Source organism: Sparus aurata, chromosome 9 (assembly GCF_900880675.1).
Source record: "Sparus aurata chromosome 9, fSpaAur1.1, whole genome shotgun sequence".
Lineage (NCBI taxonomy): Eukaryota > Metazoa > Chordata > Actinopteri > Spariformes > Sparidae > Sparus > Sparus aurata.
Window position 1 is genome coordinate 25,120,469 of NC_044195.1, and position 22,528 is coordinate 25,142,996.

At 42.0% G+C, this 22,528-nt stretch overlaps 2 protein-coding genes across 2 annotated transcripts; both read left to right on the forward strand.

Moving 5' to 3' along the window:
• Nucleotides 1-1,105, forward strand: LOC115588647 (olfactory receptor 4S2-like). The gene has a single exon (XM_030429368.1). It carries the CDS (start codon nt 176-178, stop codon nt 1,103-1,105), a length of 930 nt encoding a protein of 309 aa, XP_030285228.1. The 5' UTR covers nt 1-175.
• A 10,014-nt stretch (nt 1,106-11,119) lies between these two features.
• LOC115587531 (olfactory receptor 4Q2-like) lies at nt 11,120-12,049 on the forward strand. Its single transcript, XM_030427410.1, has one exon. It carries the CDS (start codon nt 11,120-11,122, stop codon nt 12,047-12,049), a length of 930 nt encoding a protein of 309 aa, XP_030283270.1.
• The last annotated feature ends 10,479 nt before the right edge of the window (nt 12,050-22,528 follow it).

Sequence of the window (22,528 nt, forward strand, 5' to 3'; positions counted from 1 at the left end):
CTTGTGATAACTGCTGCACTAAAAGAGAAAACAGAGTTTGAATCCCACTGTGTTTTGTTGTTGTAGCCAAGCTCTTACTTATAGACGTTGTAAAGGTAAACGCCCTTTACTCATATGTTTATTTGTGCTGTGAGACGGTGGGAGAAGCATTTGACAAGACAGGTGATCACGAATTATGGATAATGTTTCTATTGTAAGAATTTTTATTCTAACAGGGTTAAATGAGACAAATAATTACAGAGTAGCTCTCCTCACACTCACTTTTCTGTATTACTGTATGATTTTGTTTTTCAATTTGACTATCATCATGATCATCATTTTGGATAAAAATCTGCATGAACCTATGTATATTTTATTGTGCAGTTTTTGCATTAATGGCCTTTATGGGACTGCAGGTTTCTACCCTAAATTTATTTTTGATCTACTGTCTTCTTCTCATGTAATCTCATATGAAACATGTCTCCTACAGGCTTTTGTCATGTACTCTTTTGCTTGCAGTGATTTGTCCATTTTAGCGGTCATGGCATACGACAGATATCTGGCTATCTGTCGACCACTGCACTACCTCTCTTTCATGAGTAAGAGCAGGCTCTCTAAGATGGTGTGTTTCTCCTGGATAACACCTTTGTGCATCTTCTCCATCAATGTTGCGCTGACGTCGAGACTCAGATTGTGCAGCACAAATATTCAAAAAATTCTATGTGTGAATTGGATAATTGTTAAACTTGCATGCCCTAACGCTAACACTATTCCAAACAATATAATTGCATATTTTACAATTTTCTTGTATTTGTCTCATGGGATTTTTGTCATTTGGACCTATATGCATCTCATCAAAACGTCTGTGCGATCCAAAGATGACAGAGTGAAGTTTATGCAGACATGTGTGCCCCATTTAGCATCTTTAACTACATTTGCAGCTACAATACTTTTTGATATGATGAACATGCGATTTGGCTCCACAGATTTACCTCAAAGCCTTCAAAACTTCATCTCTATAGAATTTCTGCTCATTCCTCCTGTTTTGAATCCTCTAATATATGGATTTAAACTGACCAAAATACGACACAGAATTCTGGGTTTTGTTCATGTTGAAAAAAAATGACTTCTTCCTCAAAGTTTTGACAAATATTAAATGTTTTCTTTTACAGTCTCTGAATCAGAGCTCTCTTTGCTGTGGTGCCTTGTCCTGAAAGGGTTGAATATTTTAATATATCATAAAATATATTGCAGAATTCTATCAATATTAAACTGAATATTGGTGTTTTCAAGTTTTAGAAATATATCAAGAAAAAGATATAAGTTAAAAAAATTGGTTTCTTATTTCACTTATAATGACCCACTCACAGTCTGGCTGCTGGTTTATAAACAACTTTATAAAGAAGTTTGTGTCATACTGAAACACAAGGTACACGGTTCAAGGTAAATTTGATGTTATGATTTTAAACTAGGGTTCACAGTGTTGATGAGGAATTGAGGAGTCTCATGGCCTGGTGATAGAAGCTGCTCTGTAGTCTGGTGGTATGTGTGGTATACCTCTGTGAAAGTATTTGGATAATATAAGCTCCCAAAGACAAAAGCAAGCCGTGTGAATGCCTAAAAACACTTTATTGCCCTGAATTGACTGTTGGAAAATATTTTCATCATCACAGCATCACAGTTTAAAGCTAAATGCCACGGACCAAGTTGCTGTATTTAACACGTTTTAAATGAGAACATGTACGTTTAGGTTTCAAACGACTCGGTAAGGTTTAGGTTCTCAAAAAAGTTATTACTACTTCTGTATCTCTAGCCCGAGGGCAGCAATGTGAACAGACTATGGCTGCGGTGGGCGTTGTGTTTTAGTATCCTTTTGGCTCTGTACACACATCTCACTTCACTAATATATCTCACTTCACTATTATCACGGATGCTCGTTAGATGGGTATCAATGATGTTCTGGCAAGTTTGAATTACCTGTTGTTAAGCCTTCTCTTCCTGGGCTGTGCACAAACCATGCCCGTTTGTTATGTCAGAATGCTTTCTATTACTCCTCTGTAAACCTTTACAAGGAGTAATAGAAAGCATTCTGACATAACAAACAGGCATGGTTTGTGCACTTGGGTTACATACAAAAAAGAATTTGACTCTGGAATTTAACTTTTTAAAGTCTCGCTGACTCATTCACTCCCAAGTAGTCAAATACAGCAGCTTGGTCTGTGGCATTTAGCTTCCACATATACCCCTCTTTACCCCTAGTGTCACTTTCGCATATGAAGGGCTCTGCAGTTACGTAAGCAATAACACGTTATATACAACATCTGGTTACTCTTTAAAAATAGCTGGGGTAAGGGTTTTATTAGTTTCCTTAGAACTTTATCCTAGTTGTTTTTTTTAACCAAGGTGGTGATGTTTGAAGGTCTTGACAGGTTCTTGGTGATAATGACTCCCAGGAACCAAAAACTGTAATTATTTCTGAAGTCCACAATCACTTCCCTGGTTTTACAAACGCTGAGCAGTTGTTTGTTCTCAGTGCACCGCACTGCTGTACTGTTGGTTTCCTAATGTTAATCTCATCGTTGTTTGTAATGTGACCAATGATTATGGTGTCGTCTGCATACAATTGAGTTCTCATGATGTTTGGGAGTGCAGGCATGGGTTAACAGTGTGAACAAGAGGGGGCTGAGCACACAGCCCTGGGGGGCTTCAGTGTAGAGCCCCTCCAGTACACACAGGAAGTGACACTGCCAATCCAGACTTCCTGGGTTCTGCTTGCGAGGAAGTCTTATATCTATTTGTGAAGTACTCAATCCCAGAGAGTTCATTTTCCCATCAGTTTCATGGGTGAGACTGTATTAAATCTTGAGTTTTGATACGTCCCTGTATGGCCAGGGGATGAAAGGAGTAACACAGTTAAAATAAAACCTTGTGTAAAGGAGGGGAAAGAAACAGTAGATAATAGTAACTCAAAAACTGTTTTATTTGCGCCAACGAAAAACACTTAATAACCAAGATAAAGAAAACTGCAGGCTGTAGCTCAGGCTCTATTGCTCCTGATAATCACAGCCATGCGCCCCACTGGCATCTGCTGCACTACTCTGTACCACACGGCCTAAGTGGCAAGTGGCCTCAGGTGTGGCACTTCACACAGGGGCAAGGAGGAGGGGGAGTACGAGGGTGGCACCTGAATAGGAGAAACAAAACACACCCACAGCACTGGGGCTGTAACATCCCCTCCCATAAGAAAAAAAAACATCACCACACACACGCCCTACATAATGTAGACCTCTGCCACAGGTTATTCTCACCTTGACACACACCAACACTAATACACTCCTGATCAAAATTTTAAGACCAATTGAAAAATTGCAAGAATTTACATTTTGCACTGTTGGATCTTAAAAAGGTTCTAAGTAGAGTTTCAAAATGCAAAAAGAAGAAATGGGAGTGACAAAAAAAAATTTGAGTAAGCAGTTTATTGAAAACAACAATTAAACTGAAATAGGCTGTTCATCAGCTGATCAAAAGTTTAAGACCATAGTTAAAAAAAAAAAACGAAACCCCCCTTAAATAGAAACAAAAGTTTCAAAAAAGGACTCAGTAATGAGTAGATCCACCGTTCTTGTTGATCACTTCAAAAATTCGTTTCGGCACGCTTGATGCGAGTGTTTCCAGGAGGCTAGTGGGAATGTTGCTCCAAGTGGTGAAGATGGCTTCACGGAGGGCATTAGTTTGTTGGTAACAAGCACATACCGGTACTGGGAAGAAACCAGTTATTAATCCACTCTTAATTTGAAAATCATATAGGGGTGAGATCATTAACCTCATTTCAGTGCCTCTCACTACCGCACTCACGTCACAGGCTGACTCCGCACCCAAAGGGAGAACACCCGCTAGGATGAGGGACTGTGAGCAAGCCATGTCTCACAGCTCTGTGACGGGATGTTGTTCTTCGGCTTTTAATGTGAGGGAAACATAACCTTTGGAGATGAAAGGCTTAAAACATGCATCAGGCTCTTCTTAGGCCAACCCACCAGTGTCAGAGTCTCAATGAGCCCAACACCTTTGGGCCGCCTCAAAGCAGATGCTTGCTGCTTGTGCTTTAGAGCCTCACAGTCAGCCATTAGATGACCAGGCTGGTGACAGCATAAACACAACTTCTCTGCACTACCATCCAACTGTGGTACAGAAGCCTGGGTAACTGGTACATCAGTTGGGGGTTCCAGGTGATTATGAGTAAACGAATCACCTTTGACGAACACTGATGAATGAGGACAAACTCATCAGCCATATACGCGGCCTGCTGCAGAGTGGCTAGCTTTGTTCTTTTAGATAAATGACAACACAGTCAGGCAAACAGTTCTTAAATTCCTCACCGATATTAGATCGCCAGCCCTACAGGCAGAACACCAGCAGTCAAACAGCATTCCTTTGTCCCTCGCGAAGTCAGCATGTGTTGGCCGGATGTTTTCCTGAGGTTGTGAAACCACTGCTGGTACGCCTTAGGCACAAGCTCATACACACGGAGAATAGCACTCTTTACTGTGTCATAACTCAGGCTGTCCTTCACCGACAGAGAAGAACAAGCCTCCTGAGCCTTGCCGGTTAGCTTACACTGTAGTAAAATGGCCCACACATCCCTTTGCCAGTGTAAATCAACCACAAGATGTTCAAACGCACTAGGACTTAACCTTGCTCTCACGAAACGGGGGAATGTAAATGGCTTCATCTCTGGCCCAACTCCCCCCACACCAGGTCAACCGGCTTTGATTGTGCCGCCTCCCCCACTTGAAGACCAGAGCGGCTGGAGGCTGGTGACCAGGGTGCTTTCTACACAGTTTGAGCTGCTCCACCCTAGAATTAGCCATGAACTCGCTCAACACAAAAGTCGCCATACTCGGCCAAACAGTAGATAAATAACCACACAGCTAGTTTATATATATATACTCGGGCCAAACAAATTACAGCTGGTCGATATAAAAAAATTCAATCACCACATCTACCAGCAGCGAGCGCGGTAACACTGATGTCCGACGCCACAGAAAATTAACTGTCCAGCCGTGCGATTCCAACCAACTCCTCAGTTCCCACCTATCATAACTTAACCTGTTTATCTTTTGGAGCATGCCGGGCTAGAGACGACTTGAAAGGCTACCATCAGTGGCCGCATCACGGTTGTATGCCTCTGCACACCAATCAAGTTGCTGTTCCAGAGCTGTGGCATTAAACAATGACCAGAATTTTTTTTTTTTTTTTACAAATATTATGATGTAACATTGTATTTAACCTCTGACCTTTCGGATATCAAATGACACAATTTATCATTTCATCCTATTTCTGAGGTCACACAGACGTTGACCTTTGGCCACAAAATTGTAATCAGCTCATCCTTGAGTCCATTTGGACGTTGTTACCAAATCTGAAAAGACAATTCGCTCAGAGCATTCTTTAGATATTAATAATAATAATACATTTTATTTACAAAGCGCCTTTCAGGACACTCAAGGACACTTTACAGAGGGACATCCGAAAAAACATTGGATAAAAAATAAAAATAACATTTAAAACATTCAATAAGACAACATTCAAACATCCAAATACAAAGAAAGAGAAACATACAATTAACAACATTTCAAAAACATCAGTGAAAATACAGTGTGCAACAAAATTGAACAACAATAGAGGTAGGGCGGTGTAACAGTTAGGGGTGGAGTGAATAGGCAATTTTAAACAGGTGGGTTTTGAGTCTGGTTTTGAAAGCAGGGAGGGAGTTGGTGTTACAGATGTCGGGTGGTAAGGAGTTCCAAAGCTGGGGAGCAGAGTGACTGAAAGCTCGGCTCCCCATGGTGCAGAGGTGTACTGGGGGGATAGTGAGGCGGAGGGAAGAGGAGGATCTGAGGGAGCGTGCTGGATTGGAGATGCGAAGGAGATCAGACAAATAAGGAGGGGCGAGGTTGTGAATAGCTTTGAAAGTGTACAGAAGGATTTTGAATTGAATTCTTTGTTTAATCGGGAGCCAGTGAAGCTGCTGTAGGATAGGGGTAATGTGGTGGGAAGAAGGGGTTTTGGTGATGATTCGTGCAGCAGAGTTTTGAACCAGTTGGAGCTTATGGAGGGACTTGTTAGGGAGACCGAGAAGAAGAGAGTTGCAGTAATCTAAACGGGAGGTGACAAGACTGTGGACAAGGATGGAGGCAGTGCTGGGGGTGAGGGAGGGACGGAGTCGGTTGATATTTCGTAGGTGGTAGTAGGCAGAACGGGTGGTGTTATTGATGTGGGATTTGAAGGATAGAGTGCTGTCGAGGATGACACCCAGACTCTTAACCTGAGGGGAGGGGAAAACTGAGGAGCTGTCGATGAGAATGGGGAAACAGTCAACTTTGGATAGTGTAGATTGGGTGCCAATTAAAAGAATTTCAGTTTTATCGCTGTTTAATTTCAGGACGTTTGAGGTGAACCAGGATTTGATTTCTGATAAACAGGCGGTAAGGGAAGAGGGTGGGAGTGTGGAGTTTGGTTTACTGGAGAGGTAGAGCTGGGTGTCATCAGCATAGCAGTGGTATTGAATGTTGAATTTACGGAAAATGGTGCCAAGGGGGAGGAGATAAGTGATGAAGAGGAGGGGGCCTAGGACAGAGCCCTGGGGCACACCTGTAGTGACTGGGGAGGGGTCGGATTTAAAGGATTTGAGCTCGATGAACTGAGTACGACCTGAGAGATAGGAGTGGAACCATTGAAGGGGGGTGTGAGTGATGCCGATGGAGGAGAGTCTGCTGAGAAGGATAGGGTGGGAGATGGTGTCAAATGCTGCACTAAGGTCAAGGAGGATGAGGATGGAGAGAGAACCGGAGTCAGCTGCAGTAAGGAGGTCATTAGTGATTTTTATGAGGGCAGTTTCGGTACTGTGGTTGGGGCGGAAACCAGACTGGAAAGGGTCATAAAGGGAATTTTGTGTAAGATGTGTGTGCAATTGAGTGGCAACTACTTTTTCGAGGATTTTGGATATGAAAGGTAAGTTGGAGATGGGGCGGAGATTATTGTAATTATTAGGATCTAAGCCAGGGTTTTTCAGGATAGGGGTGATGGCTGCAGTTTTGAGGGATGGAGGAACAATTCCAGTGGTGAGTGAAGAGTGAATGATGGCAGAGATGAGGGGAAGCACAGATGGGAGGCAAGATTTGACCAGGGTGGTGGGAATTGGATCAAGCTGAGAGGTGGAGGGTTTAGATTTGTGGATGAGGTCAGATATTAAAGAGCCACTCGGGAGTTGGAAACTGGAAAAGTGCCGACAGTGCTGTGGGGGTGCAGATGAGGGGAGAGGGTGTGAACCTGAGTGTGAGTGTTGGTGGATGTTGGAAATTTTATCATTAAACAACTGCATTAGGGAGTTACAGATGTCAGCTGAGTATAGGTGGGGAGGTAGGGAGTCGGGGGGTTGGAGAATTTTGTGAAGTAATGCGAACAGTGATTTGGTGTTACCATCTTTGGAAATGATTAGACTGGAGTAGTGGTTTGTTTTTGCTAGAGTAATTGAGTCCTTGTAATGGAGTATGTGGGTTATGTACATGTCTTTGTGAATAGTGAGTCCTGTTTTTTTGTAGAGTCGTTCAAGTTGGCGTCCTTTAGCTTTCATGGCGCGGAGATGAGGGGTGTACCAAGGGGCAGTTGTGGAGAAGGAAACAGACCGTGTTTTGACTGGAGCAAGAGAGTTGAGGATATTGTTGAGACTGTTATTGTAGTGGGTAACAAGTTCATCAGGGGTGGAAAGATGGTCCGGGGGCAGGATATTGTTGATGTTGGAGCAGAGAGTATCTATATTAATGTTCTTTAAGTTCCGGAACGAAATGGAGCGTGAGGACTTAATTGTAGAGAGATGGAGTGCTGTGTTAAAAGAGATGAGAAAATGGTCACTTACATGGAGTTCCTCAGCTGTGCAGTTGGAGGGGGTGAGACCAGAACAGCAGATTAAGTCCAGAGTGTGACCTTTTGTGTGTGTAGGGAAGTCGATGAATTGATGGAGTCCAAAACTGTCCAGGCATGATGAGAGATTTCTGGTGAGGGATAGATTACTGTTGTCCATGTGAATATTGAAGTCCCCCAGCAGTATTATATTTGGTGATAAAGTGGATAGGTGGGTGAGTAAGAGGGCCAAATCATTTAAAAAGTCACTGTGGGGCTTGGGGGGACGATATAGAGTGGCAATGATGGTGGGAATGGGACCAGGGAGCTTTAATACAAGATGTTCAAATGAGGAGAGAGCAGGCAGAGACATTGGAAGGACTTTCCACTTTTTGTGGTGGATTACTGCGATACCTCCACCACGACTGTGGCCACGGGGGTGGCAGAGGTAAGCAAAGTCCGGTGGGGTGGAATCATTTAGTGAGGAGAAGTCATTAGGCTGTTGCCAGGTTTCAGTCAAACAGAGGAGGTCAAGCTTGTGGTCAGTCAGAAGATCATGGATGAATTGGCCCTTGTTTGTGAGTGAGCGGATGTTAAGAAGTTCGAAGTTGCCAGAGATGTTATCATGTTTGGTGGGGGTGGAAGCCAGCCTAGATAGGCTGGCTAATACAGTGTGATTAACAGTCCGGGTGGTGTTTCTACTAAGGTGGTGTCTGCATGTAATATGGACAGGAATATTGTAGAGAGTGGGTGGAGATGCTGGCAGTGGGGTTGGTGCCAAGGGTCCTCCCTGACAGTAGGGGGAGCCAGAGCTGCGGGTGACCTGAGATGGGGTAAGAGGAGAGGAAGGATTGAGGGGGTGTGTATGGAGTGTAAACAGTCAGTCACATGGCGAGGATTGCACAGCGTGCTGAATGTTAGCAGCTAGCATATTTGAGCCGAGGATATTTGGATGGAGACCGTCTTTTTTGAAGAAAGTGGGGCGCTCCCAGAACAGATTAAAATTGTCAACGAAGCCTACGTCGTTGGCCCTGCAGACGGACTGGAGCCAGCTGTGAAGGCTGAGAACTCTGCTAAAGCGTCCGGTACCGCGTCCAAGAGTGGGGATAGGACCGGAAATGAAGATCGATCTGTCGCCTTGTTTCAGAAAGTTAAGAAGGTTGTTGAAGTCAGCTTTGGTCAGTTCAGACTGTTGACGGGCAGTGTCATTTGTTCCCACGTGAACAATAATTCTGACGATGGAGGAGGGGAGAGATGGTATTAGCTCTTTGAGTTTTCCCAGGATGACCGGGGCTGTGGCACCAGGGAAACAGTGAGTTGCTGCGTTAAAGAAGCGGACATTTCTTATTATGGAGTCCCCTACTATCAGTGTACTCGGCGAAAAGAGCGGACGCGGGGGCGAAGACTGAGTGCAGGCAGGAGGAGGAGAGGGGACGTGCTGTTGAGAGCGTGCCTTCTTTGCTTCTGAGACCGGCACCGGAGACCCGGTTTTAGGGTGCGGGGTGAGGTGGACGAAGCCCGGTCGCAGAGGAGGGAAACGATGTGCGGGACGGTGCTCAGCAGAGGAGACGCATGGTTTTGGCAGCTCCATGGAGAGTGGAGACAAGGAGGCAACATGCTCCGGGGAGGACTGTGAGGAGCGCTCGCTGGTGAGAGGAGGGAAATCCTGTTCCTCCAGGATGGAGAATGCATTGGTCAGCTGGAGGGCCTGGGGAGGATGGAGGCAAGATAGTAGCTTCCCACTGTGTTTACCTCTGCGAGCCGCAGTCCACGGCTCCTTCTGGCTAGGTGTGGAGCTAGCCAGGGCCTTGGGCTTAGCTCCCAGTTTGATCCAGTGATTAGGGGGCTGTGCGGTGGAGAGATCCAGGCAGGGGACAGTCGAGTCCATTTCACCGGCAGTTGAGGAGGCAGCAGCGGGGCCCATGGTGACCAGTGAGTCGAGGAGTTGTTCATCATCCTGGATTTGGTACAGGACGGATATTCTTCCTTCCAACTCTGAGATCTTCTGGGTCAGGTGGAGACAGCTGTCGCATCCGGATGGTGAGGTGAGTGGAGGCATTTCTTTATCTGGACCAGTGGGGTTTGCTGATAAGAGAGAAACAATTGTGGCCAGTAAAAGGGAATCGCAACAGGAGTAAAAATAGTTGTCTTATTGAAGTTAGCAGGCAGCAGGCAGAGAGCACAGGGCGAGACTAACTCGCGAGGGCTCCACAACGGGAGCCCACAGCAGAGAAGGAGAGTTGTTATGATGCATATAGGGGTCCCACAGGGACACGGGACTTACCGACACAGGCCCAAATACTGGGCCTGCTGAGGTGGGTCAGCCTTCGGTAAGCGGGGTAGGTTACTTCTCGGATTGTAGTGCTCGTAGTGCAGGTGGAGTCAGTGTGAGGTTCCGGTTCTGTTAGCGGTTGGCTAGTTAGCTACGGGCTAAAAACAAACCAATTACTCTGGTTTTCGCTACTGATTTAAGGATCTAGATGTCCGAAGACTGTCCGATGACTTAAACTCGTATTTCCTGTAGCTGTGTATGGAGATCCGATGTTGGGTATCTTTAAACAGACAGTTCGTGGTCGCTGTTCTGTCAGGAGCAGTGTCTGCTGAACGGAGAACGGAGAACGTAGCTTGTGCCGTAAACGTAGTGTATTAAGTAGCGTATTGTGTGTACAATAATGGGATGGAGGGTCAGCCCTAAAACATAATGCCCCCAGCCACAGCTACAACCAGCGTGGAGGCATAGGAAACAGACAGATAGGAACCTATTCTATGCATTTGTAGCAGTTTAACATTATGACCGCCTGCAGAGGAAAGGCTAAATAAAGTAAAGCACTACAGGATGTCTATCCGGGTACATATCCTACATTTCAACGAATGCTGTCAACATATTTTGTTTGAAAATGAAATGTCTTCAGTATACACTGTTAATTTTTGTGTAATATTTTAAGTACTTTAATAATTATGAGTTTATCTGGTGTTAGCATGAATACAACTTTTCTATGTCAGGCTTTATTTTTTCCCCTTGTGTCAAGAGTCAGTATTGATGCTGGTCAAAATAATGAGCTTGTTATTGTGATAACTGCTACACTAAAAGAGAAAACAGAGTTTGAATCCCCCTGTGTTGTGTTGTTGTGGCCAAGCTCTTACTTAAAGAAGTTGTAAAGGTAAACGCCCTGTACTCATATGATCATTTATGCTGTGAGACAGTGGAAGAAGCATTTGACAAGACAGGTGATCTCAGATAATGGATAATGTTTCTATTGTAAGAATTTTTATTCTAACAGGGTTAAATGAGACAAATAATTACAGAGTAGCTCTCTTCACATTCACTTTACTGTATTACTGTATGATTTTGTTTTTCAATTTGACTATCATCATGATCATCATTTTGGATAAAGCCCTGCATGAACCTATGTATATTTTATTGTGCAGTTTTTGCATTAATGGCCTTTATGGGACTGCAGGTTTCTACCCTAAATTCATTTTTGATCTACTGTCTTCTTCTCATGTAATCTCATATGAAGCATGTCTCCTACAGGCTTTTGTCATGTACTCTTCTGCTTGCAGTGATTTGTCTATTCTAGCCGTCATGGCGTACGACAGATATCTGGCCATATGTCGACCACTGCACTACCACTCTTTCATGACTAAGAGGAGGGTCTGTCAGATGGTGTGTTTCTCCTGGATAACACCTTTGTGTATCTTCTCCATCAATGTTGTGCTGACGTCAAGACTCAGATTGTGCAGTACAATCATGAAAAAAATGTTATGTGTGAATTGGATAATTGTTAAACTTGCATGCCCTAACAGTAACACTTTTTTGAACAATATATTTGCATATTTTACAATTTTCTTGTATGTGTCTGATGGGTTTTTCGTCATTTGGACTTATATGCATCTCATCCAAACTTCTGTGCGGTCCAAAGATGACAGAGTGAAGTTTATGCAGACATGTGTGCCCCATTTAGCATCTTTAACTACATTTGTTTCTATAATAATTATAGATTTTATGTCCATGCAATTTGGTTCCACAGATTTACCTCAAAGCCTTCAAAACTTAATCTCTATAGAATTTCTGCTCATTCCTCCTGTTTTGAATCCTCTATTATATGGATTTAAACTGAGCAAAATCAGACACAGAATTCTGGGTTTTGTTCATGTTCAAAGAAAATGACCACTACCTCAACGTTTTGACAAAGATTAAACCTTTTCTTTACGATATATTATGATATCTGTGTTAAAATTTGTGTTTTTACGTGACTGGATAGGACCTCATTTTATGTAGTGTAGCTTGTGTTTATCTCAATTTTTATCAAATTGAAATGTAAGTTTCTTGTTTAGGGACAACTTGTTTGGTGGTTACTAGGTTCTGACATAACATCATATAAGTTATAAAATTATAAACACGTTTGTTATAATGTTACACTTGTGCAAAGACCATAATCATATTAAACAATAAAATGTCATTCATTTTAATGGTATTAGTACTTTTCTTGTGAGACATGTTTTTGCTGTGAGTCTGAAAGTCATCATATGACATAGAATGTTACCAAGCTTTATTTTGAAAGGCTAACCAGACATTGTATATTAGGTATTGTTGCTAACTTAACTAGGGAGCCCTTCCTATGCAAATCTGATACTAGAGGCGTAGGCAGAGCATCACAGTTTGAAGCTAAATGCCACAGACAAAGTTGCTGTATTTGACACGTTGTAAATGAGAACATGTACGTTTAGGTTCCACAACGATTCAGTTAGATCTAGGTTCTGAAATAAGTTGTTACTACCTCTGTAACTCTTGCTCTATGGCAGCAGAGTGAATAGACTATGGCCCGGGGAGTGTTGTGTTTTAGTGTCCTTTGGGCTCTGTGCAGACATCTCACTTCACTAATATCACAGATGCTCGGTAGATGGGTATCAGTGATGTATTGGCTAGTTTTAATCATCTGCTATAGAGCCCTCTCCTCCTGGACCATGCACGAACCATGCCAGTTTTTTATGTAATGTTTGTGATATCTGAATGCTTTATATACATAGCACAAAAAGTAAGGAAATTCGTGTTTGGTAGATTATTTCTTTGTAACAACTCTTCTTGGCAATAAATCTTCTACGGTTGGAAAGCCTGTTTATTTCCCTTTTCAATGGGACAACATTTGTAAGAAACATACATTTGTGGAATGAGTAACAGAGCTCAATGTGAGGGTTGTGTCCATGAAGAATTTCCCTTTTCATATCTGAACATATGCTCATTTCCATCACTGTTCCTTTAATTCTAAATATTTTACAAATATTTACATTTAAAGTGAACCCTTCTCTGAGCTGTTTTTGGTCTGGTTATTGGTCCAAGATTCGAGTGTGGTGACCCGTTTTCATGATTTGATAACTAAATTTAAGGAATTTAATCAAATATAAAATATAATATGATATAGATAGTTACTATCAATAATTATTAACTTCTAACAACACCTGCCCTGCCATCAATCCCAATAATGGTGCCCCATGTGAGGCCATCTTAAACCAGCTCTACTGCAATATATATGCACAACAATCCAGAATAATGAATTAAGAGAAAAAAACATGTATGTATGTATGTGTGTGTGTGTGTGTGTGTGTGTGTGTATATGTATCTATATATATGTGTGTGTGTGTGTGTGTGTGTGTGTATATATGTATGTATATATATATGTGTGTGTGTGTGTGTGTGTGTGTGTGTTTGTGTGTCAGTGGAGGCTTGTCCATAGAGGCAGAGGAGGTTGGTCCTCCTCTATTTTTGAGAGGCAAGAGGAAGATAAATTTTTTTTTTAAGAAAGAGTAACTGGTTGAAATCATTACCAAATCTCAGTATCATTTATAAAATATTATAAATATATTATATCATAAAAAAAAAGTTTCTTCTTTGGAAGAAAATCCACTTAAAACGGTTCAACCGCGACAGCTGCAGACGGAGGAGACAGAGTAGTCTGTGAGAGGAGCAGGGAGCAGGAAGGTGGGGGCTAGAGGAGGACGGAGGGCTGATCTATAATTGGCTAAGACACGTAAAACGACGCACTAAGAGAGGACGTCCTCCCTTACCAATCAGCAACCAGAATACAAGATTGACAGCAGGTTGGTCCAATAACAGTTCCCAAATTGCATTCTCACATTTATCCAACCCTAAACAAAAAAATACTTCTATGTATTTTACAGCTTTCACTGCCAGCCATGCTCGGACAAGAAATATGGAGTTTTCAGCGATATTGGAATCGGTTTCAAAGGAAATATAAGCAAATTTCTGAAAGAAAAAAAACTGTTCGGAGAAATCAGAGAGAAGCAGTCAGAAAGATAATTCATAGTTTTCGTTTCGTTCGTCCTGCTGGAGGACATAACGTTAGCGGCACGACCGGGACACACAACACAGTTGTTTTGGGCGATTGTGATGAGTGATGAGTGTGATGTCATGTGCTGTCGTGTAGTATGTAGCCTACATCGAATCCCAGAAGAGGTATATTTTGGTATTTTTTTTGTCTTGTATATTAGCCATTTAATAAAATGTTTTTTAAAGAAGTCTTGTAAGTCATTGTTTTATTGCTTAATTTTCATTGAATATAAGAAAGTAGGGAGAAGTATTTGACTTGTATAAAATAACATGACACCGTGGACTGGTTTTCCTCCTGTCCTCCCCATGTTTTTCAGTCACCAGCCACCACTGGTGTGTGTGTATATGTGAATATATTAGGGCTGTCAAAGTTAATGCGTTAATAACGCGTTTTTTTAACGTCTTTTTAACACGCGATTAACCCTTGGTATTAAAAAAAAAGAAACGTGCATTGTATGATTTACCGCCGTCGGTGGCACCTGTAGTCTTGATCCAGAGAGTAGCAGAAGAATAAGAAAGGGAATCAGAAGAAGAAGAAGCAGGGTTGGCGTTCAGGAAAAACACGGTGAGAAGCGAAAGGAAATGGAAAAGGACTTATGAGCAGCAAATTCACTTTCAAAACACTGCCAGATGGTTCGGTCAATAGGACAAAAGTTATCTGCATGTACTGTCAACATGAAATGAGTTACCATTGAAGTACGATATCATTTGCAAGCCAAACACATGGCAGATGAGGAGAGCCCACCGCCCCCCCCCCCTCGCCAAAAGCAGACATCACCATGTTTTGATCCCATTTATGGTGGGGGGATATTTTGGAGCCTTTTATTTTCCTGCATGATTTGAAGTGTTGAATAAACATTTTCATAAAGCAAGCATATTTGCCTAACCCTAACCCTTTCTTATGTTGTTAAAAGTATTAAGAACATGAAAAAAACACATTAAGGTACATTTAGAACAGAAAAAAATGTGCCAAAAAAATTGCAATTAATTTGTGATTTAACGCGAGTTAACTATGCACAAAATGCGATTAAATATGTATATATATATCTATATATATATAGATATATATATATATATAGATATATATTTAAAATCTTAATTTGGAAATCAAGAACTCCTAATTCGCCAAATATATTCAAATTTGGTTTGCAGATTGCTGTAGTGACCTAGTGGTTAGTTTTTCTTTTAGTCCCAAATAGTTTGCATGCTATTTAGATTCTGAGATCACTAACACTGTTAACTTGGCTATTACTTCCCCAGAAGTGCGGAAGCCAGCGAATTAACATCCTGACAGGATAGGTTGCAGGAGAGTAATTAGCAAAGCACCTACTAATGGGTAGGATGGAAGTCACAGGTAAAGCTTCTCATCTGTGCATTAGCATCAGCAACATAGCAGCCACTCACATAAGTTATTGAACTCACTGGCTGTCGCCACTACTTCAGTAAAATTAGTAGACAAAATCCCAGTGTGACAGGAGCCTGAGCTCCTTATAAGCCAGAGGGTGCAGGCTTGCGGGATGCAGTCACTTGTCTCAGCAGATCAAGAAGAACTTACTTAGCTGCAGAACAGCTACCACACTAATCAGCCTCCCGTCTGCTACAGAAAATCCAGGCCAGGAAACATGGGACTTTCCACACACGGAAAGTTCTGTTTGGAGTTCGACAGATTGATGAACTCCACTGCACACACATGCAGGCTAACCGAGTCAACTCAGGGATCACAACTGCTCCCTGTGGTGTTGCCATTCACCCGATGACCTGATGACACTTGACAGCTATCCAGCACCACCAGGGGCCGTATGCTGTGACACTGTAACCCCATCTCAAACGTTGCCATCCTGTCTAGAAAAGCATAACCGGTTCTGGATCCCCATTGATGGGTAAGCTGTATGCACATTGTGGCTCATGCCTGCTTCTGAAGAGACTTAATTCCCATCGCGAAGGGAGGACCACCTTCTGATTGCTTTAGCAAAGTAAGGGACTCTAGCAGTTGAGATGACTCACGTGGCAAAGGTCCAACCTGGAAACATGGCTTGCGCATTCGATAGGTTGAGTCCCTCAAAGAAGACATAGAGAGCTTTAACCCAGACAGCCCTGAGTCAAACATTGTTGATTATGTTCAGGACCTTGAGCTTCGATCTTCGATCTTCTTGTGCCCCTGTATCTGCTCGGGTTCAGATGCTTTTCTGCTTGCTCTCGCTTCTGCTTGCTTTCTTTTCCACTGTTATTATTTTTCTTCACTGAGAGATAACAGACAGCGACTCCTGGATATTTAGAAACCACTGGGACTGAGAGTAGGCTGCTGCCTTATTTCACAATTTTTTCAGAACTTTTCAGTAGTTTCAGAGCGAGACCTACGAAGTAGCACAAGCCTATTAGCAGCTAAAGCTAACTAGTATCAAAATGCCTCCATTATCGTGGATGACTTTCAGAAGTAAATGGGTAGGTGAATGGATTTTGTGGGAATGAACCTACTCTCCCATGGATTCAAACAGCAGACACGGGCCTACTAACACTCAGCTAATGAGCCCCAACAATGGCTCGACGAAACAGGAGTTCTATGGACTGAATAATTAACCCAGGAATATTTTTCCTTGCTGGAATACACTTGGTGCAAAGCCTACAGATTACAAGCAGAGCCCAGTGCTCTGAGATCTGTGATGCAACTGGTTGGCCTGCACTGCCAGAGTGCCTCCTCAACCCCCTTACCAAGGAGGACAGAGCCGTGGACAGTGTTGGGAAAGTTCACTTTCTACCTGAACTAGTTCAAAGTTCAGTTCACAAATTTTAAAATGAACTAGTTCAGTTCATAGTTCATAATTAACTATTTTGAAGTAAGTTCAGAGTTCCAAAAATGAATGAGTTAATAGTTTTTTTTTTTTCTCAATATGTTGCTGCGAGCTATTATTTTTCAAGATTATTGCCACAGCCCATATAGAACCAAGGACAGCAATTATTTTATCAGTTTTAACACTGAAACTGCAGGTCTCCGACAATATACTGCAAAACCAGGTTGTCAAGCTGCGGCTGGGAGGTGAAGATAGCGGAGCCGGTACTGTACACCATTAATGTGATTTGGGTGGTAGAATTTACATCATTCTTCACTGCCAAAATTCCGAAAATTAGACAAGCGGTCAGTGCCACCGTACCAGGTACAGGAGGTGGGTTGTCGTTTTGTCCATCTAAAACCAACTTTAATACCATGGCACAATTTGATCCAAGCAATGGCAAAAACATGCAAGACATTATACAGCATTTGAAATCTTCTTCCTGCTGCCTTGATATTTTACCAGCAGGGTTCTTCAAAAAAGTTTCAGACTGCATGACTCTAGATCTGCTACAGATTGTCAACATGTCTCTTCTCTCAGGTGTCTCTCCCCAAGCCATGAAAACAGCAGTTATTAAACCACTCCTGAAGAAGAGAAATCTAGACACATCAGTAAGGAATAATTATAGGCCAATATCAAACCCTTCCAATTTTGAGTATAATCATTGAAAAAAGCTGTTTTTCAACAGCTGAACAAATACTTAATAATAAATGGCTGTTTTGATGTCTTCCAATCAGGATTTCAACCACATCACAGCACTGAGACCCCTTTTGTCAAGGTCCTCAATACCATTTATTTAAACACAGACAGTGGAAAAAATTCAGTCTTGTATTACTGGATCTCAATGCTGCGTTTGACACGGTCGACCATTATGTACTACTGGACCGACTGGAAATCTGGCTTGGACTCTCTGGTAAAGCACTAAATTGGTTTAAATCTTAACTAAATGATAGAGACTACTTTGTGTCTATTTGTAATTACACACCTGGGCGGATGAAAATGACAAGCAGAGTACCCCAGGGCTCCATTCTGGGGCCTCTACTATTCAACATTTACATGCCACCTTTAGCTCTAGTTATGCAGATGATACACAAATTTGTATAACCATATCACCAGGGGACTATAATCCCATACAAACGCTGAGTAGATGCATTGAACAAATCAATGATGGGATGTGTCAGAGTTTTCTTCAGTTAAACAAAGATAATACTGAAATAATTGTTTTTGGATCCAGGGAAGAAAGACTAAAAGTCTCTGCTCAGATTCAATCTGTTATGTTGAAATCTACATGCCAAACCAGAAACCTCTGTGTAATAATGGACTCAGACCTGAATTTCAGCAGCCACATTAAGACAATTACAAAGTCAGCCTACTGTCAACTAAGAATAGATCCAGGATAAGAGGACTTGTGTCTCGGCAGGATTTGGAGAAACTTGTCCATGCAATTATCTTCAGCAGACTCGACTACTGTAACGGTGTCTTTACAGGACTCTCTAAAATGTCCATCAGACAGCTGTAGCTGATTCAGTACGCTGCTGAGTCCTAACAAGAACCAAAAAGTACTGCTCTCATCCAAGAAGGGGACACCTTCCCTACTAGTTCCACACAGTCTTCTTACCCTCTTGACCACCTTCTTTCTTGAATTCAGCACCTGCCACACACACCTCAGCAGTGGTAGGGGGCTGCATTAGCACCCTTATTCTTGATGTCAGTCTGCTTGTCCCAGATGGACCAGTCACCTTGCCCAGAAGTCCAGAGGGCTCCCACCAAAGTCGTTGTGTCTTCCAGAGTCTGATTCCAGCTCTGACCTTTCTGTGCTGCTCAAGAACAGAGCTGGCTGCCAGCTCTTTTTTTGAGCTGAACCATTGTTCAGCCTACCTAACCGTGGATGTAATCTACAGCCTTCTGGACCACAACGGTCACGGCTTGTCAGCATAAGATGGCCTCTTTATTGGCAACTGCAAGTAACAACATGAGAATATCTGCATGCCAACTCACCACACCAGCATGTCCTAACACCATTTCCTCTCCCCAGAATGATAGATCACTTTTGCATGCAGCTTAAAGAAGAAGAAGATCCAGCTTTAATGTAAGTAACTTAGAAATCTTCTGTAGGACCCCTTAAGGAATACTAGCTTGTAAGTTAACAACCAGAACAATAGGTTTCAATTTGGTCCACTTTGTCCCATGAAGCAACCCTTAGATCCGCTACTACCACTATTTTAAAATCTTCAGATACATTTGACATCTGGTCTTTTGGCAGCACATTTACAAATTCAGAAATTTGTAAACATTAACCCATCTATCATAGACAGGTGGAAGGTACACAGACTAACAAGTATGTTAGGTGTTGCTCTGGCTTTTGATTTGTCTTAATTTGTTTCTTTTAAGGCAGCAAATGTGTACCTCACCATACAGCCTTTTACACGTTTTGCACAGCAGTCCACAACCATATCACTGGCTAGCTCTAATCACCTTGGGATGAAGAGAAGCAGACTAACCTTTCCTTTCCTACCATCAATCCTAACAGTGCGAACAGAAGGGGTATGGGCACACAGCCCTGGGGTGCTTCAGTGTTGAGCACCTATACTACATAGAGGAAGTGAAATTGCCAATCAGAACTTTCTGGGGTCTCCTTGTGAGGAAGTCAAATATCTATCAGTAAAGTTCTCAAAAAACTCAAACGAGTGTTAACTTTTCCAATCAGTTTCATGGATGAGACTGTATTGAATCTTGAGTTCAATCAACAACAACTAGACTAACAACAAAAAAAAAATAGAATCAGCTCATCCTTGTGACATGGAGACATTGAGACATTGTGTGCATAAGAATGAGACCGATTGACAGCCCCGAAATAATACCCCCAGACACGGCTATTACCAGCGTGGAGGCATAAGAGACAGACAGACAGAAGGCAAATCTATGTATTTATTGCAGTTTAAAACAGGCAATGTGCACCAGGAGATACACATTCTTTAACATCCTGTAGGGGGTGTGCTGGGAGGTTTTCTCTAATCAAGTTTGCATTTATCAAAAGTCTGGTCTGATATGAGCATCTAGATCACATGATTTGGTTCAGGCTATCTTTCATTGTTTTGTCAGCCTGATCAGAAAATATCATGTCCGCCAGTGGTGGAGAACCTGCTTCCTTGGGGGTAAGCAATCATATATTAGTCATACTTATTTTCAATAAAACAACAATATGAATTCCTAAAATTAATGAGGACGTTTGTCTAAAAATTCTGATGTAGAAAAAATGCTCCAACTGTGTTTGTGGTGTTACTTAGCAGCTTTTGAAATGTATGTATCCCCTGAGATACATTGCCAGATTAGGGGTAGAAATTTGGTCAATGTGCCTTATTCAAAATTTTGTTTCAAACTGGAAGGCATGTTAATAATTACTGCAGTACCAGGTATTATCATGCACAGCTGTGCCCATTACTACAGTATAAATGTATTTTACTATAAAAAAATCTATTAAGATTTATAAGACAATCAGACATCAGACCCAACCCAAGATCGGCTCTGCAAAGTGACACCAGTGCTGGAGCACATAAGTGTCTGGAAATTCAGAGTGAGAACACATTCTCAATAGATGAAATGATGGTCCCTTACAAGGGAACAAAAGCTGGGTCTCTCGGACAGTATCTCTCGAGCAAGCCTCACCATTGGGGCTTCAAGATCTTCATTCGAGCAGGCATTTCTGGGATAGTTTATGACTTACTGACAAACACCGGAAAGATCACATTTGGCACAGGCCAGGGTCCAGCCAAAGAACTTAGAGTTTGAGCCAATGTTGCCATTCAACTCTGCAAGACCATCAAGAACCCATTAGAGTGTGTTGTCTACTTAAACAATTTTTTCACCTCCCTCCCACTCATTGTGCATCTGAAGGAGTCCCTTGGTTTGCAAAATCTGGGAACCATCTGCAAGAACAGGCTTAAAGGATGCACACTTGAGAATGACCATGCTCTGCTGAGGCAAGGAAGGGGCAGCTATGACTACAGGGTGGATAATGTGGCAGAAGTGGCTGTTGTAAAATGGTCTGACAACAACGTTGTCACCTTAGCTAGCTCCTGTGCTGCAATCAGCCCTCTCAAGGAAGACAGGCGTTTTTCTATAGAGGAGAGAGGAAACGTTGCTGTTTTCTGTCCAAATGTTGTGTCACAGTACAATGTCCACATGGGAGGAGTTGACCTTGCTGATATGATGGTGGCCTTGTACCGCACCCCTGCGAATTCCCATCGGTGGTACCTATGCCATGGATGGCTGCTGTATCGCCGAGATGCCAAAAGCATTGGTGTGCAAAAGCACAAAAAGCTCAAGGAATTTAGGCTGGAGGTTGCAGATGCCCTCATCCACAGTGGAAAGAAGAAGGGAAGTCCTTCCAAAGGAGGGCAGGAGAATGTGCACAGCCCCACCAGATGCAAACAAAGGCCAACAACCCCAAGACCCATGGCTGTTGTCCGCCATGATCAAGTGAATCACTACCCAGCTTTCACAGACAAGGGAAGGTGCAGGCTTTTCCTAGAGGGACAGACAACAATCTACTGCACAAAATGTGGTGTTCGTCTGTGCATCATCGCCCGGAAAAACACACGTAACTGCCTCCAAGCGTTCCATGAAAAATGAAATATGGACAGGAAATGAGGGGAACTGTTCTTAGAGTTCCCACCATTATGGAAAACCTAGACCCATAAAACATTCTTCAGTGTTCAGTTGTGTATGCATCATTTGAGAAAATGAAATTGCTGTGTTGTTTTGCTTTTATTTAATCTTCAGTGCACAAAAAGTTCAATATGTTCATCATGAAATGTTCCGTTTTTGTGTCACTTTTTTATGAGATTGCTTTGTTATGAGATTACTAAACTACATTTGTAAAAATTAATAAAATCAACTTTAAAAGTGCTATGTGTAATGTCAATGACCAAGGATTACAACAATGTATAATTTATCTTCATCAAATTGAACATTAATATGTTTATCATTTGGGCTCTCTTTATACCTTATTAGGGCAACGTAATCCTGGGACATACAACTCATAAAATCCAAAATATTGAATATATATATATATATATATATTTTGAATGTGAAAATATTTTTCTTAGGGCCTAAAGAGATGAGTGATAACATTAAATTATTTTTTCAAGCATTTCAAGCAACACTGTCAACATACTTTTTAAGAAAATTAAATGCATGTCTTTAGTATACACAATTTTCTTATGATATTTTAAGACTTTATATTTTCCCCTTGTGTCAAGAGTCAATATTTATGCTGGTCAAAATTATGAGCTTGTTATTGTGATAACTGCTACACTAAAAGAGCAAACAGAGTTTGAATCCCCCTGTGTTGTGTTGTTGTGGCCAAGCTCTTACTTATAGAAGTTGTAAAGGTAAATGCCCTGTACTCATATGATCATTTATGCTGTGAGACAGTGGAAGAAGCATTTGACAAGACAGGTGATCTCAGATA

Coding starts and splice junctions, on each gene's coding strand:
- LOC115588647 (XM_030429368.1), top strand. CDS start 176: ATGGATAATGTTTCTATTGTAAGAATTTTTATTCTAACAGGGTTAAAT.
- LOC115587531 (XM_030427410.1), top strand. CDS start 11,120: ATGGATAATGTTTCTATTGTAAGAATTTTTATTCTAACAGGGTTAAAT.